The 18,351-nt window shown below is 38.5% G+C and overlaps 2 protein-coding genes across 2 annotated transcripts in view; both read left to right on the top strand.

Annotated features, from left to right (window-relative positions):
• Positions 1-2,731: 2,731 nt before the first annotated feature.
• On the top strand, positions 2,732-8,471 carry LOC131973901 (G1/S-specific cyclin-D1-like). The gene is made up of 5 exons (XM_059336026.1): positions 2,732-3,312; positions 5,052-5,267; positions 6,189-6,348; positions 7,479-7,627; positions 7,713-8,471. Exons 1-5 carry the CDS (start codon positions 3,109-3,111, stop codon positions 7,872-7,874), a joined length of 891 nt encoding a protein of 296 aa, XP_059192009.1. The 5' UTR covers positions 2,732-3,108; the 3' UTR covers positions 7,875-8,471.
• Positions 8,472-13,474: 5,003 nt separating this feature from the next.
• zgc:158868 (uncharacterized protein LOC791147 homolog) overlaps positions 13,475-18,351 on the top strand; it is a 13,026-nt gene continuing 8,149 nt past the window's right edge. Inside the window, exons 1-2 of the mRNA XM_059334345.1 lie at positions 13,475-13,508; positions 13,649-13,851. Of these exons, the coding sequence (XP_059190328.1) occupies positions 13,490-13,508; positions 13,649-13,851 (222 nt within the window). The 5' untranslated portion in view covers positions 13,475-13,489. The remainder of the gene's footprint in view (positions 13,509-13,648; positions 13,852-18,351) is intronic.

Raw genomic sequence — 18,351 nt, 5'->3', positions numbered from 1 at the left:
ATACTTTTGTACTTTTACTTCAGTAAGTTTTGAATGCAGGACTTTTACTTGTATTGGAGTCATTTCACAGTGTGGTATTAGTACTTTTACTGAAGTAAGATATCTGAATACTTCTTCCACCCCTGATTAACACTTATTTTTAAGGTTTAGATTGTTGTTTGGAGAATTTGAGTGCTGAATTGCTTCATATATCTAGTGTTTACAGGATAAAGCTTGTGATGAAACAACGTATTGTACTGTATGTAGACCAACCTGGAAGAAACATCTCCATGGGGTCTATTGAGAATCCTCCTATGGGATTTTTGCATTTGATTTTGGATCATTGCAGAAAATAAGCTCTGTTGCAAACACACACCTCTGATGCTTACACATTTTGTCTAGCAGGATAATCTCCACAATTAAACCACCGTTATTATGTTTGAAGCATAAATGACAGAAGTAAAAAGCTAATGTTATGCTATAGAGAACTACATCACGGTTTCATAACTTCAACGTCACAGCCGTTATTCTCGACAACCTCCCATCTCCGACAAACTAACAAACATCAATTTACCTTTTTTAGTTTTCTTTTTGCCAACTGTAATTACACTAGAATAAGTTTATATGTCCATTCATATGACTTTTTACTTTTGGTTACTTAAAAATTAGTAGTTTAACTAAATTTAAAACAGGTGGCAAGTTCTTGTCTCCCCTGTTCAGATTATTATTCCATTTCATAATCCTTTGAAAAATAATTAAGAGTGGAGAAGAAAAAGAAAATCATCTTTTGAAGAAGTAAAAGGTTTTTTCCTTTAATAGACTATCTAGTATACGGAGATGTCGCTAACCAGAGGTTTTGACAAGATAGCCAAACTGTAGCCTAATGAGCTGTGTTAAACAATGTTCCTCTGATTACTTATTGATGGAAAAAAACAATCTGTGAAAAACTCTCCAACTTTACCAAACTCAAAAAGTAGATTTTATTCTCATTATTTGGACTTTTTTCTCAAACTGTATAATGAGTAAAAAAAAATCCTCCTGTCATTATTTTTTTCTCCTCCTTGGCCCCTAATCGTCTTCCGTACATATAGTACTTTTTACTGCACTACCATTGTTTAAGACTTTGATTTTTACTTTTAAAACATACAGTCAACTTATAAAATATGATGCATTGATATAGACTATAGTTATACGACTAACTGGACCTACTTAGGTTATATAGTTGTACAAAGTTATGTTGCTGTACAAGATAATACATTTAACACTCCAAATGTTTATTCTTTGAACTGTTTTGAGAAATTTCAATAAATATCGATAAGTATAGATAAATTATTGCACAGCAGTAGTGTGTGTGTGTGTGTGTGTGTGTGCAAGTGTATGTGTGTGCGTGTGTGCGTGTGTTTCAAAGTCAAGTTAGCCAAGCCAGCTCAAATACAGGAAGTAAATGATCCCCTACTTTAAAGTAAGAGCAGAAAATTTGCAGAGTAGAATGACAGGAAACTCCAGACATCTGACTATGTAAAGTCTTCACTATGAATCTTATGAGTCTTTCTATGTAATTTCTCATTTCAGCAACAGGAATTAAGTTATATTCACCTCCAGTGTTTGTGGTTGTGTCAGAAATCCTAAAACACCGAAATAATCTACGAGGCTAGATATCAAGAAAATTAGGTTTATCTGTAGATTAATGCTAAAATGTAACATTTAATAAATTTAATCAAGTATGCATTTAATATCATATCTAATAGTATATTATTTCTTTAACTAGGTCTACATTTATACCAACTATACTCTTACAATTTCAATGCAGAACTTTTACTTACAACAGTGAGTATGAGTATTTTTACTGTACGATAGAATTACTCACAGTAACAAATCTGAAAAATTATTCATTCTTTTTAAAATACAGTTTTTGTTATGTGAACTTTAACAATTGATGAGAACTGAAATTTGTCACACTGTTAAAATAATCGCCTAAGTAATTTTTTGTCAAAATTGTTTTTTTTTTTTGCCTAAATCATCTCCTCATGACGCCGGCCACCTATGGTAAAATCTCCTACATCCTCAGTTGATCAGATCATGTGATTTTACCCCTTTAAGATCATCACTTCTTTGACAATTTGCCACATTCATAGGCATCAGATAAGAACCCAGCAAAGAAGAGCTGGAGGGAGATTGTTTAGTTATCAGTTTAGTTTATCAGTGTTTTATTGTTGACATTAATATTGGTAACACTTTACTCTAAGCCTGTCTACATAAGAGTGACATGAGCGTGTCATACACATGACATGGGATGTGTCATGAACATTAATGACACTTTGAAGTAACATTAATGCTCATGATACTTGTCATGTCATGTTTCTGACAGGCTTGTGTGACTCTTATGTAGACACCTTCAAAATAAAGTGTTACCATATCTTGCTTCAGTCACAAAGGCATGTTCAAAAAATTGCCGAAGTCATTAATTAAGTAATTAATTTACACACAGTGTTATTACTATGCCAATAGCCATCCTTTGTTACATCCTTGTGAGTGAAATGATCAATAAATGTCATATGTTACACTTTTGGTGAAGTTTTTTGTTTTTCCTGCAAAACTTGAAAAAATGAGTTAGGCGATTATTTTAACAGGGTGACGAATTGTAAATTCTAGCCTTTTATTTTGACACTTTGGGCCGGATGTACCATCATTGTATGCTAATGAGCTTGCCGCGGTGCAGTACTAAAGGTCCGTAGCAGCAGCAGGGAGGTTTAGGTAAACTGCCCCACATGGCCGGTGGGAAGAGCTCCGTCCCTGAGGTTTGGTCTCCAATTGTGTCCTCAGCAACAAAAGAAACAAGTCAGAGGCCGACGAGCAAGGAATAAACTGACCCAGTGATACAACGGAGACAAACAAGGACTCGTTTCATTGACTATATTTGACATAAACTTCTCCCTCAGTAACTAGAGCTGGTAATAATCTCACACGAGTGAACCGAAAGTTGGAAGACGGGCTTTGTCTACACAATGTGGAGCAGCTAAGGATTTGTTGTCTGCTGCTAGGTCGAAGCTAGTTCTGCTGTGTTTTAACCACAGTAGCACAAAGGAAGTAGCCGAAACAGACACGACAAAAGTTTTGCGGGCAGAATAAATGGATCCCGAATTGTTGTGCTGTGAGGGGGACAGGCCTGCCATCCGGAGGGCCTACCGGGACTCGAACCTGTTGAATGACCGCGTCCTGAACGCTCTTTTACGGGCAGAAGACAAGTATCTCCCCGCTCCCAACTACTTCAAATGTGTCCAAAGAGAAATCGCCCCGTACATGAGGAGGATTGTGGCCACCTGGATGTTGGAGGTGAGTGAAAGGCGTGATGTAACGTGTTCATAAAAGTGTGATTTTTAAAGTTCCTCTGCTCATCTGCAAACTCAGTGGTTGGTCCAGGAAGGTCTTTTGTGAGTCGCCAAGCCACAACATATGTGTGCACAACTTCTTGCAGGAGTAACTGCACTTAAAACATCTGTAATGCATTCTATTTTGATTTTTAGTGGTGTTTCTCTATATCATTTTTAGTATTTATGTTGTCAATTGATCAAGGTGCTATCACATAGCCTACATATTGTGGGCTCACCAGGGACACGATCTAAGCCCATAATGTGTATTTAAAGTATATAATTTATTTATTTTTTAAGTAAAGTAACCTGTTCAGAGGGTGAAACACACCCTGCCGCGTGTTAACTGGTTGTGAAAACAAACTTCTTTAGGCCTACCTTACGATTAACAATTTCCATGCGCAACAAGTTTAACGCATCAACATTTTAAATCCACAGATAATGCATGAAATCAGTTCTGGGTAAATGACTCAGAAATGTATTTAAACGTCTTGGGAAAATGTGGCAAGCTGCTAGTCTCTGCAGACCACGCGATGCCTTTGTGTTGGGGGCTGGACGTGAGGAACTTCTCAGGTTGTAAGGCTCCTCCATGTCCTCTACAGACCTACACTTAACATTTCTTCAGCTGTAAATCATGCAGTCACAGGGACACCTACTGTGTATAGGAGTGAACTTTACCTCTTATCTACCTTTCTCCACTCACTTACTTCCTCATAGGACATGCATCTTTGCCATCTTTAGGCCATAACTGAAATAAATTAATCAGATTTTGTAAAATGTTTTTAGAATAAAAAAAGCTTGCAGAAAGGTTTTCGTTTGATATAAAACCAAGAAAAGTAAAAAATTTTTTATTTCTGTCACTCAGTCGACTGGATCTGGTTATTTGGTTTGTATATTTATTTAATATAAATGTCTATTTTATTTTCCCACGACATAAATAACCACACCTGAAACCTATACTAGTGTAAACTGAATCTCTCAAACGAGATTCTTAAATTTTCATCGCAAAGTGGGAGCAAATATTCAGTCAAAGCCAAATATGACACGTCACAAGTAGTTTTTTTTAAACTGTTAAGTGAACATAAATACATAATAAAACAGGAGTATTTTTTTATTTTTAAAAGCTCCATAAAGTGGGCATTTAAATAAAAAAAAAATCTTAAATAAAAATAGCTTATAAAATAAAATAGGCCAATCTTTGTATTAAATAAATATATTGATATGAGAATAGAATAACAAAGATTACAAAATAACTAAATATGACAAACCCTAGTAAGCGCAGCATTTATATATAAAAGGGGGAAAAAAATAACTATATCGATGTGATGATATGTGATATAGTCTAATTCCATATCACATTTTGAAATATATCGATATATTTTTCATATTGATGTATCGATCCGCCCTACATGCAATATATGCAGTTAAATAGGATAATACCGAATACTCAAGAAGCATATATGTGATGCCCAGAGCGGACTTTTCTCTCTCAGATCAGATACCTGCAGTCTGACAATTCTGCTCTTTGCTCCAGATTTAAATTCTGTGTTCACCACCCAATGGCATCATATTTGTAGGGTTAGGTGACATGAGGCTCAGGGTGCTGTGGCTCTAAACAGGGCAGGCTAAAACTGATAGTGCCAACAGTGAACTATAGAGAAAACAGCTCTAATGGCAGGATTATTTTCTGGTTTGTCTGTGCAGGTGTGTGAGGAGCAGAAATGTGAGGAGGATGTGTTTCCTCTGGCTATGAACTACATGGACCGCTTTCTATCAGTGGAACCCACCAAGAAGAACCACCTGCAGTTACTGGGAGCTGCCTGTATGTTCCTGGCATCCAAACTGAAGGAAACAATCCCACTCACTGCTGAGAAACTCTGCATCTACACAGACAACTCTGTCACACCTACTCAGCTGCTGGTAGGTCACCATCACATTAAAACACTCTGTGTCTTAGTGGGGATCACCCAAGGTCATGAGTATGGAAAAAATGTTGCATTTGGCCTCTATGTGCATCTGTCGGAACACTTTAAAGATCAAGATATCTCAGGAGATACTGGTCAGACTGCTTTATGGTCCCTAGAGGATGATAATGGCTACCTTTTTTATAGCTTTGACTAGGGCTGGGCGATATGGACCAAGTCTTCAAGTCATATCCCGATATATTTAGGCTGAAGGTCGATATATACAATATATATCCTGATATTTTTATCGCAGAGTGAGAGCAAATGTTCAGTCAAAGCCAAATATGATATGTCACAAGTAGTTTTATAGAAACTTTTTATTTAAGTGAACATAAAGTCTGTATAACAGGAGTACGTTTTGTTTTTAAATTAAAAGCTTCATAAAGTGCACATTTAAATAATAATGATATATATATATATATATATATATATATAATAAAATAGGCCAATCTTCGTATGAAATAAATATATTTATGTGAGAAAAGAATAACGAACATTACAAAAGAACTACATATGACAAACCCTAGTAAGGGCAGCAATTGTGTATAAAGAAAGAAAATTGAACTATTTCGATATATGGTCTAATTCTATATCACATCTCCAGACCCTCAAGTTTAATGTTTCCAATTGACCAACACTTTAGTCCATGTCTGAGTATTCTGCATTGACATTCACGGTCCCCAGAGGATGTTTCCTAATGGTTGTGATGACCCCCTGACCTTTCCTGCCGTGCAACCTTAAAGCCAAAAATCCCCCACAAGCAGACAAAAACCTCCATCTCCATGTTTGTTAATCCCTGCATCTGTCTGTGTGGATCACACTTGAACCTGTCCTTCTGTCTCTCTCTCTCTCTCTCTCTCTCTCTCTGTCTGCACAGCAAATGGAGCTGCTGGTTTTGAACAAGCTGAAGTGGGACCTGGCTTCGGTAACCCCTCTCGACTTCATCGACCACTTTCTGTCTCAGCTGCCTGTGAGGAAAGAGAACAAGCCCATACTCAGGAAGCACGCTCAGACCTTTGTGGCTTTGTGTGCCACAGGTATGCATGTTCCTTTATTACATAGATAAATGTCTATTTATTATACAAGGGCATGAAAGGTCCCAGCTTGGGCACTTAATGTCGTCCTGATTTGTTGTCGAACAATTTTTTTTATTTTATTGTGGAAGTTTATAATATGTCTGTAATAAAGCGTGTATCCAAAATCCAGATACTCAGTCCCATAAGGATAAACTAATTAAAACCACAAGTTTATACCTAACTGACATTTACAAACTTGTATTCATATATAATTTAAAGGCCCTAAACACTAGAGATTCAGGGAACAAAATCGATACAGCATAGATTTGCGATATTTTGCGTGGCGATATTATATTGATTCATGGCAGCCAAGTATCAATATTTAGCGTTCTGGTAGCAAGCTCACTTTTAGCAATATACGGGAGATACTGGTATCACATGAAACTAGAAGATATAAGGAATCTATAGGCACCATGTTGTGGCGGAAAGTTGTCAAAATAATGCTGCCAAGTTAGGCTTTTTTATGTTTCATCCAAAAAAAAAAATTCAGAGCAGTGAAGCTTAAAGTTGAGGAAAGTTTGATAAAATGCTGCATCTGTTGTCGTCCATACATGTTTGATATCAGTTCAGTTCAGTTTGACTGAAAACTGAATAGACTGCGAAATTTTCTCTTATTTGACAAAACAATTCTTGATTTAATTTAATTTTGTAGACACAAAATGCAGTTCAATCGCAATATATTGTATAGCGATACTTGCCATATTCTGACTGAAGTGGCTGCAGGTTTGATGGGAATTCATAAAGTCACAAATCTCCATCTACCAATAGGAATTATACAGTTGTAATGTGTGCAACAAAGCTCACAGGACACTTTTTTGATGCAGACATTTCAGGATTTCTACCATTGTTGACAATCAACCAGCACTTGTAACAACTACTGTCACTGTTTGAAATCATTTAATGAGTAGGAAATTAAAAGAGACATTTCAGCATTAGTCTGTTTGTCCAACAGCAGCAGACAACCCCCAGTTTGAATCCTCACAAATTGCACTTCACTCTAAAACTTTGAATGTTTTGTGTCTTTTATATTGTCTCTCTCTTATTTAAAATGTGCAGTATTTAACCTCCCTTTCCCCTCTGATGCTCCACAGATGTAAAGTTTATTGCCAGCCCACCGTCCATGGTAGCAGCAGGCAGCATGGTGGCAGCAGTGGAAGGCCTGAGGATGAGAATGGTGGGCAATGCCATGATGTCTCAGAAACTGACAGAGCAGCTGGCACAGACTATCAGGAGCGATCCGGTGGGTACATCTGTCCAGGACATCATTGGTCAATAAACTTCAAACCATCTCCTGATATTCAAACTAACCTGAACTCTCTCCTCAGGACTGTCTCCGGGCGTGTCAGGAACAAATCGAGTCGCTGCTGGAAACCAGTCTCAGACAGGCACAACAACCGCAACACACGGTTACCATAGAAACTAAGAATATCAGCGAGGGGCAGGACCTCTCAACTACACCCACAGATGTCCGGGACATAAACATCTGAGTGCTGCCAGTCACAATTTCTGGATGAGAAAAGAGAAGCAGGGTGAACTGACGCTCATGTTTCAAGAACACATGGTTATGTTTTACATGACGTGGTGTGTACAAGTATATGGACTCAACAGTGTATCAGAGCTGTTCATAGGAAGTCCAGTATCAACTGTGGCAGGGACCAGAAGGACATATGGACACCATGATGTCCAGGACAATTACAACCTTAAGACTGGAACTGAGCGAACACTGAAGGAACAGTTGAAAGAGTAATGTCTGTTAGTGTTGCTTATAACCTGTAGGTTACAGTTTGATGCACAAATCAAAGGTGTTGTTTCAAAGACCTAGAGGGCCTACTGAAGCCACGCCTCCTCCCAAACTGAAGCTGTAGCCTCAGAGACACTCTTATTGGTGCGCTGAACCTGTATTTATGAGCATTTAAGATTTTATGAAGCGATCTACTTCTACTGACGGTTAAGTGTCGGAGCAAACTTTTAAGAGCAGCTCTCAAGTGATCAAATGGAAACAAAACATTGCTTCAAACATTCTATATAATCAGATTAGCTACAATGTATATTACAGTCATATTAAAACATGGCTTAGAAGATGATCCCTTAGACAAGAATTTTATATTAATTTTTCTCTTTTTAGCGGTTTGATAAACACAGACCCCGGTCAACATATAAAGTATAATATTGTTCCTCTGACTTATAACAAAAAAAAATAGAAACAGTGCGACTATAATTTACAGTATGAGCTGTAATATTTTGCCTGACATGATGGACAACTGGCAAAAAAATCAACACTGGTAGCCATATAACGTCATCTGTTACTATCTGATGTTGAGGTTCCTGACATGGTTGTATAGTATCCAGCTAATTAAATATACCTTTGTATATGGTAGGGCTGCACAATTCATCAAAATCTTATTGAAATCTCATTATGGACTAGTGCAATACCCAAATCGCAGAAACACAAGGTTTTTTAAAGGCCAAATGTCTCAAAATCCCATTCTGAATGAAGTCTTGTGGTGCAGCAGAGATATCCCATGCAACACTATAGTCCTCACAATACATATTTCAAAATATAAATGCAAAAATGATCATTTCGTCCTATGTTGTGAATTGTATTGCAATAGCAATATCAGTCAGAATAATGGCAATTAGACCGTTTTTACAAATTGTGCAGCCCTAGTATATGGAAACGATCATAAGATATAATCACTTAACACTAATAACCCACAACACTATAAGTAGTGAAGGGACAATGAAGCTTCATGAACCGTTTGCTTTATTCTTCGACCCCACTAGATGGCGGTCTTGGCTTTAAAAAAAAAAAAAAAAGTTTAGCAGTTGTAATTGAGTATGTTTTCAGCCCTTTGTTGAACAAAGAGCCCCATCTAGTGGGCTCCGTAAGTTAAGCAAATGGTTCAAGAAGCTTTGTTGTCCCTTCACTAGGTAGAAGTGAAATATTGTGATAAACTGTCAAACTGATGCAATGTAGTGCACATCTTACACCACTAGAGTTGAGTCAGTCATTTGGAAAGCAGTGGCCACCAAACAGCTTTCTCAATTTTTGGATTGTTAACGAGCATCCAGCTGCAGTATGGTCTGATCAAGAGCAGGAACTCTTCATGTAATTCATCAGGCTTGTGGACACACGTCACATTGAATTTCCTGTGTGCATGAGAAGGAAAAAGACGAGGCTTTTTTGCATGATTCAGAGGTTTTAAAAACCATAATGATTAAAGAAACTTGTTTCTTTCTACAAAAATGTAAAGCTATTCTCTATCTTTACCTTGGTGGTGTTGTCTCTGGGGAATTTATTAATAACAGCAACTTGAAAGCAATTTTTTAACCACACACACACATCTCATTGTTCTCCAGGGGAAAGGGACAGAGCTCTACTCATTTGTTAAGCTATTAGGTGTACTACTTTATATCGCCTGTTATATTTATTATTTCATATCGCTTAACGAAAAGTTGAGTTGTTCTAAAAGAAGAAAGTTGTTTCTGGATTCAGCTGCTCTATTTACGTTTACCAGCGATGATACTAATAGTTTGCTTCTTCAATTGAAGAGCTACAACAAATTGATGTACGTACACAGTGATGTGATGAACTTTTTGAGGGTATTGCCCTCATGACATAAGCTTGTATGAGGTCGGTGCTTTTTTTTGTCTGTCTTAGGACATTTGTGAAGATGAATTAAAGGAAACTGATGACACTCAAAGCATGTTTGTAATGTTTTTTTAATCATTTCATTGAATTCCAAATTAAGCACAGGCTTGATTTTTTTCAGGCAAGCTTCAACAGAAGTGAATGAGATGGAGTGAGCAGTCTGAATGAACACTTGTGTAAAGGTTTTCTGGTTCGTAAATTGGAAGCCCAAGAGTAACACAACTGGAGGGAAAAAAGCCTTTATTTGGGGTCACAGATAAAGTTATGCAGCGCTGGTCTCAGACTGACATCACTCTCGCAGGATCTGATACAGAATGAGCCACGATCTCTGTAATAATTCACAGTTCATCTTCTACAGAAGTTTGATTTAGACACAAACCGAGTTCTGTTGGCCAGTTGTCTATGACATGGACAAGCTAACAGCTGTCCACGTCCAGTGTGAGGATTTAGGGGGATCTATCTTGTGCTTTGATTTGGATATGTAATCGACATCGTATTTTCATTATCTTAGACCAGCGGTTTCCAAACTTTTTTAGCCGTGCACCCCTTTCTACGTCCCAACCAGGTTGACGCACCCCCAATCCTCCACACCTTCAAAAAAAAAAAAGCAATAAGCTTTTTTATAGCCATAATAAAGGCGGCATGTTTAATCATGCTCAAATGACCAGAGCACACATATAATAAAATAACCATCACAACAATGCACTCTTGCATTTGAATTAATCTGAAACACAGTTTCAATATAAAGCAACAAAGTTATGTGCAAGCTTCCACTTTTAAGAGCAAAGAGGATGATGACAGGCTCAGGATCAGAGGCAGAAAGCAGATAAGTTGGGGAAAATGTTATAATAATTTGAGCCGCGTTGAACAAAAATTGCAGCAAGTTTAAATGAGCGTGGAGCTAAACAACCCCGTCATCATAACACAGGTTGGAAAAATGGAAGAAGATAACTTCTTCTATGCTTCATTTTAAGATGAAGTGCATTTTGAATAGCCTTCATTTATTAATTAATCAATATTACAGTTTTTGATTTTACATTTTACAAAGGAAATGTTTATTTACACATCTTTATTGTGTGTGGGAAAACATTTTTAATTGTGTAATTATCAGACAGCCATTACATTTTTCATCTCGCGCACCCCCAAGCGGCAGCTCATGCACCCCTGGGGGTCCACGCACCACACTTTGGGAATCCCTGGCTTAGACCTAGCCCTTTATATCTACCTATTAAAAGGGTTCATCCACCATGTTGCACCCCCATATTTTTACAGTAACCCACAATGGACAGACTGCACACTGGCTCATATGACGGTCTTTTACAATTTTACATTACCTGAAGGCCACCATTGTCTTGGAAAGGGAAGGGTGAGTGGAGGGGTGTTCAGTTGGTTGCAACCTGTAACCTCACCACTAGAGGCCACTAATCCTCTACATTTCTACTTTAACCACTTATCTGATGTGCTGTTTGGTCACAGTACACACTCCACATTTTGCAGGCAAACTTTGTTCAAACTAACAGAATATACTGAACATACTGAATATGTAAAATTCCAGAGGAATCCTCTCCAAAGATACTAAATTTAGGTAGCGCAGTATGCAATTTATAAAGACAAAACTTGATTTCAACATTTTTGGTGAAAAGCCTTCAGTGCAATCTGTCGGTAAATTAAGCAAATGGTTCAAGAAGCTTCGTTGTGAAATATTGTGATGTGAACTGTCAAACTGATGCAATGTAGTGCACATCTTACACCACTAGAGTTGAGTTAGTCATTTGGAAAGCAGTGGCCACCAAACAGCTTTCTCAATTTTTGGATTGTTAACGAGCATCCAGCTGCAGTATGGTCTGATCAAGAGCAGGAACTATTTATGTAATTCATCAGGCTTGTTTACAGTGAGGTAACTTAACATATGTCATGCTCAAATGCATGTATAACAGTATAAATAGGAATACAAAAGGTTTGAAGCAAATAAAAAATAACCACTTACTATGATTTTTCTTTTTTTACTGCAAGAACAGCAGACCAACATTAATTGCAAGAAGTAATTTTGTGCATTTTTACACTGAACTTTTAAGATTTCATGCTCAAATGCGTGTAGTTGTACTGAGGGCCACTTCAAGTGAGGGTGCGGGCCGTGTGCGGCCCCCAGGCCTCCAGTTGCCCATCCCTGCTGTGATAATTCACATTTCATCTTATACAGAAGTTGGAGTTACACACAAACCGAGTTCTGTTGGCCAGTTGCCAATGACATGGACAAGCTAACAGCTGTCCACGTCTCGTTCAAAGATTGTGATACACTGTGTGTGTGTGTGTGTGTGTGTGTGTGTGTGTGTGTGTGTGTGTGTGTGTGTGTGTGTGTGTGTGTGTGTGTGTGTGTGTGTGTTGTTATTAAAGTTCCAGTGTGAGGATTAAGGGGGATCTATCTTGTGCTTTGATTAGGAGGATATGTAATCGAAATTGTTGTATTTTCATTAGCTTAGACCTAGCCCTTTATATCTACCTATTAAAAGGGTTCATCCACCATGTTGCACCCCCATATTTTTACAGTAACCCACAATGGACAGACTGCACACTGGCTCAAATGACAGTCTTTTACAATTATACATTACCTGAAGGCCACCATTGTCTTGGAAAGGGAAGGGTGAGTGGAGGGGTGTTCAGTTGGTTGCAACCTGTAACCTCACCACTAGAGGCCACTAATCCTCTACATTTCTACTTTAACCACTTATCTGATGTGCTGTTTGGTCACAGTACACACTCCACATTTTGCAGGCAAACTTTGTTCAAACAAACACAATATACTGAACATACTGAATATGTAAAATTCTAGAGGAATCCTCTCCAAAGATACTAAATTTAGGTAAGGCAAATTTTAGGAGAAATGTGTATAAAAGTAGATACAAGACATATTTCAATTTGATGGGATGGTAGGTGTGATATGTAATGGTGATGGTAGTTTGATAGGATAATCTGAATAAAGTACAATCTAAAAAATATAGAAAGCAGTCAGAGTACACTGGCAAAATATTGTGTAACAAAAGTAACAAAAGTATAAATGACGACTGACGAAGCAGCTACACCGGCAGCGCAGTATGCAATTTATAAAAAAAACAAAACTTGATTTCAACATTTTTGGTGAAAAGGCTTCAGTGCAATCTGTCAGTCAACAGGAAAAGGTGAAATTCGCCTGGCAGTGTGGTAACTCCATGTTTCTGCAGCTGCAGTTAACCACACACATATTCATTACTTCATTGTGTATATTAAATGGTATCTTGCACACCTTGAAATACTACCATATTAAACATGCACTACCAGGAGAATGCCAATGTCATGAAAGAGGCAAGAGGAGATTGGCAGCTTTTGGTTTGGATAAATATTTATTTACACAACAGTACTGGAGTCTCAAAAGCTAAAAGTCACGGAATGGTGGTAAAGGAATGGTGCTAGATAATGGAAGCACAGAAAAAAGGTAGTTCAAATATAAACTAAATGTGCAAATTCCATGTGTTTACACAAGGCTGAGAGGCTTACTCCTGCCTTCTTGTGCACTACACACCTAAGTGCATGTCACTAGCGTTACAGCAACACTGTGCTCTTACACATATTCAGTCCATCGTGGGAGAGTCGTCAGACAGCTGCCGGGGTGTGACAGTGGATCAGCAAACATGTCAGGCAAACTGGAAGGCAACATTTTAGTGACTGGGTCCAACAGAGGCATTGGTTTGGAGTTGGTCAAACAGCTGGCGGAGACCACAGGAGAAGGGGCTCACATTTTTGCCAGCTGCAGAGCACCTGAGGGACCCGGGGCTGAGGTGAGACACTCACACACACACACACACACACACACACATACTTGTCATAGTCAAGTTATTAAGTTACAACTGCTAAGACACTCACACAGAGTGAAGAGTGTTGTAACTGCTTTATGGCTTCTCCAGGCTTCTATTGCACTGATTTATCTCAATGGGGGACAAGATTAACATGATCTTATATGATGTAGGATTGGATTAGGTTGTTTTACACGATTCTGAAGGGATTGTTGTTTTCAGTGAGGGTGAATAACTTTTCGAAGTGCTAAGAGATCACTTGCCAAAACTGTAATCCGTTTCTTAAATAACATAATATGTTTCATCACGTTATCTTAATTTCCCCCGTTCTCTGCTGTGATGCTGGCTTACTTTGCTGTGTGTGTGTGTGTGGGGGAGCTCAACCCTTACACAGAGAACACAGCGTGATCATCAATTACACTAGAGCATAAAAGTTTACCAAAAAGAACAGGTCAAAACTACAGTTCATCATACATTTTTTAACATTAGGTCAGGTTAGGGTTAGGGTTATCACAGAAAACTTCACATTTCACTGACAAGATTCTGAGAAGCACTGACATGGTGAAATACTTCACAAGAGGAAAACATACACACTCATATTCTCTCTTGTCTCGCATGTTGTCAAGCTTGTTTTTCAGCTGAACTGTTAAGTTGCCAATTCAATATTTGTTGTTTAAATGTAGTGCAAAGTAAAAGTTATATATTTAAATATATGGAAATCATGGGAAAAAATCATGGAAAAAATCATTAGACCACCCCTGTTTTTTTTGTTTCATTTAAGAGCTGATATCTAGCCATTTTCAGAAAACCATGGAAAATGTCTAGATATCAGCTCTTAAATTAAACTCTTATGAGCTATTTTGTTGTTATCATTATATTTGCCCAAACAAATGTACCTCTAGTTGTACCAAGCATTAAAATGAACAAGAAATTGAAGATTGGTCTAATATTTTTTCCATGTCTGTATATATGTATTTCTCAAGGAAAGTATAGATACTTGAAAATGTACAGTACTCAAGTAGATGTACTCTGACACAGCAACGGGAGCAAATATCAGTATCAGTATCTTGGTCAATGACATGATGACATGTCTTTGGCCTGCAATGGTCAGGGATTGAAAGGTCCAACCTTCCAAACAGTGGGCCAATTGAGGCCAACAGTTGCTGTGTGTGTGTGTGTGTGTGTGTGTGTGTGTGAGAGAGAGAGAGAGAGAGAGTGAGAGTGTATCCTTTGCATACCTCATGGCTATTCATCTGATCTACTTCACACTTGGCAGGGGTTTTCCTGGGGACCCAGTGTTCTACTTCTACTAGGACTGAAGTGCCCTTGAGCAAGGCACCTAACCCCCCTGCACAGCTCCCCGGGCGCAGTAATGTGCTGCCCACTGCTCCTTGCATGGTGTGTTCACTTGTGTGTAAAAAAGGATGGGTTAAAAGCAGAGTTTGAATTTCCCCATTGTGGGATTAATAAAGTAATCTTCTTCTTCTTCTTCTTCTTCTACTTTATGACCTCAATTGCCTATTTGTAATGTTGGGACATTAAAGCTTCGTGAACTATTTGCTTTATTAGCGGAGCCCAAGAGTTGGTGCTCTTTGTTCAACAAAGGGCTGAAAACACACTCAACTGTCATTGCTGAAGCCTTTATTTTAAGCCAAGATTGCCATCTAGTGGGGTCAAAAAATAAAGCAAATGCTTCACGAAGCTTCGTGGACCCAACACTACCTATTTGTTTGTCTACCTGGGAATATTGTCATTGGCAGTGGTAGAATTTAAAGCCTTTTATCTGACTTAAAACTATTAACAGTAAAAACATTAATACTGCACTTATGTTCCAGCACATAATGCTGGATAATTCACTGTATAATAATGCATCGCGTGATAATTTTGCCTTTATTTAATGAGTTGCCTCTAAATTTGTGTCATAAGTAACATAAATCTGGCAGGTTAATGCTACAATGTTTACCTCTGAGGTAGAAGTAGGCCAGGAAGTTCACAGCATAAGCAGACAACACAGTTGTTTATATCTTAGGGTGGTTCTTTCACAACCCAAAGTTAAGTCTGTTTCATCGGAACTCTGATGTGGTTAAATCTTTGTTACGGTTCGCTTGGTTGCTTGTGAACGCTCCAACTGTACTCTGGTGCACATCAAAACAACCGGTCTGAGACCACTTGCGAGAGGAGGTCTCTGTCCTAAATTTGTGTCCTTCAGTTTACTGTGTAGGCAACCACTGAGCTAAAGCAAATTTCTAATTGCCTAATTATCAACATATTGCTCAAAATAATGTAATATTTAGCTTCATGGTAGAAGCAGATTGTGATAGAAGTGCATCAAGGCTCGCTTTCTCTGATTATACACCTGTCTGATAATCAAAGGTACATTATTTCTACATGAGTTTTGATCAGTGCCAATGTTTTTACTCACAATTGTTGCATTGTTGAACTGTGCAGAATTTGTTAGGAGGTGTTCAGGGTAAGGCTATAGAAACAAAAGGGATTCAGGTGCTGACTCATGCTTCAAGTCACAGTTTCCCCAGTCAACACTATTATCTTTCACTTCCTCAATCAAGTAACCTTTGGGTTACATAACCATAAAAATATTTATTAATTAGTTGCCATGAGGGAACTGGTTCTTCCAATCAAATAACATTGCATTACATACACAAAAAAATACCACTCACATTCACAATTTTACCTCTCACAAACACAATTTTACCTCTCACATTCACAATTTTACCTCTCACATTCACAAAATAAATAAAAAAAATTTGTGAGTGTGAGGTATTTTTTGTGTATGTGAGAGGGAAGAATGAATTATTGCCTATACGGCCCTCATAACAACATTTGATGACATTGTGCACTGATAATATAACAATATATATTGTGATACATAAATTATGCAATTCACAGTGCTGAGAACAAAGTGTTAAATTGGTTGCAGATGTCGGCCTACATATAACCAATGAGAAGAATACTGTTTGGGTAAATACACGTGTAAAGGGCTGAGCCTGATCTGAATCTCAGGATTGTCCCTGTTGAGCGTGTTAAGAGATTACTTTTATGGGTGTAACCCTGGACAGTATCAAGGTCCAAACATGTTGAAGGAACTGTGAGAAACAATGGTCCCGCAGTGATTGGGTGGTTCTTAAAACTGTTATCAATAATGTCGATCAACAAGCTATCATTACTTGCTAAACTATGACTCACATTCAAATTTATGCAGAAAATAACTCAAATAACCAAGTAAAACTGCACATACTGATGTAGTTAGATATAGTCAGTCCACTGTCTGTCTGTCCCATTATAACCAGTCCACTGTCTGTCTGTCCCATTATAACCAGTCCACTGTCCCTCTGTCCCATTATAACCAGTCCACTGTCCCTCTGTCCCATTATAACCTGTCCACTGTCTGTCTGTCCCATTATAACCAGTCCACTGTCTGTCTGTCCCATTATAACCTGTCCACTGTCTGTCTGTCCCATTATAACCAGTCCACTGTCTGTCTGTCCCATTATAACCTGTCCACTGTCTGTCTGTCCCATTATAACCAGTCCACTGTCTGTGTGTGCCATTATAACCAGTCCACTGTCCCTCTGTCCCATGATAACCAGTCAACTGTCTGTCTGTCCCATTATAACCTGTCCACTGTCTGTCTGTCCCATTATAACCAGTCCACTGTCCCTCTGTCCCATGATAACCAGTTCACTTTCCTTCTGCCCCATTATAACCAGTCCACTGTCTCTCTGTCCCATTATAACCAGTCCACTGTCTCTCTGTCCCATGATAACCAGTTCCCTTTCCTTCTGTCCCATTATAACTAGTCCGCTGTCTCTCCGTCCCATTATAACCAGTCCACTGTCCCTCTGTCCCACTATAACCAGTCCACTGTCTGTCTGTCCCATTATAACCAGTCCACTGTCTGTGTGTCCCATTATAACCAGTCCACTGTCTCTCTGTCCCACTACTCACTCAGTCTGTCTGTCCCACTCTAACTGGTCACGTTGTTTAGTAGGAAGGTGTGTTTGATCTGGGGCAGTGAATCAGTGAATAGTTTACCATGCAGAAGTACAATATTATTCACCATAACCCAACAGGATTTCATCCTTATTTTGATTTCATTGCAGCTCAACTTTTGTCCTGGCTTTGGTGTGGCCTCTGTTCCACATCTCTCCCACGCACCTGACACTTGGCCAGTGAATGTTTACCTTTAGACTTATCATGTCCACAGTGTCTCCTCTCTGCTCCTCTGCTACAGCTGCTCATTTATCGCTTGTTTTGTTCCATTCTTTCCCGGATTATCAGAATTACTACAGTGCATCCAGGAAGTCTTCACAGCCCCTCATTTATCACATATTTTGTTATGTTACAGCCTTATCCCAAAATGGATTGAATTAAAATTTTTTTTTGGCTGGGGAGCGTCGGTGCACAGCCAAGATAGAAAGTATGGGACAACTCTGTCAATGTCCTGGAGTGGCCAAGCCAGATCCC

Source organism: Centropristis striata, chromosome 6, assembly GCF_030273125.1.
Source record: "Centropristis striata isolate RG_2023a ecotype Rhode Island chromosome 6, C.striata_1.0, whole genome shotgun sequence".
NCBI lineage: Eukaryota > Metazoa > Chordata > Actinopteri > Perciformes > Serranidae > Centropristis > Centropristis striata.
The sequence above is the reverse complement of the archived record's forward strand: the minus strand, read 5'-3'. Positions and strand labels throughout refer to the sequence as shown.

Bases quoted from the DNA above. Each gene is read 5' to 3' on its own strand.
- LOC131973901 (XM_059336026.1), top strand. From the start codon at position 3,109: ATGGATCCCGAATTGTTGTGCTGTGAGGGGGACAGGCCTGCCATCCGG. The intron at 3,313-5,051 runs GTGAGTGAAAGG...TTGTCTGTGCAG, and splicing joins TGGCCACCTGGATGTTGGAG to GTGTGTGAGGAGCAGAAATG. The intron at 7,628-7,712 runs GTGGGTACATCT...CTCTCTCCTCAG, and splicing joins AGACTATCAGGAGCGATCCG to GACTGTCTCCGGGCGTGTCA.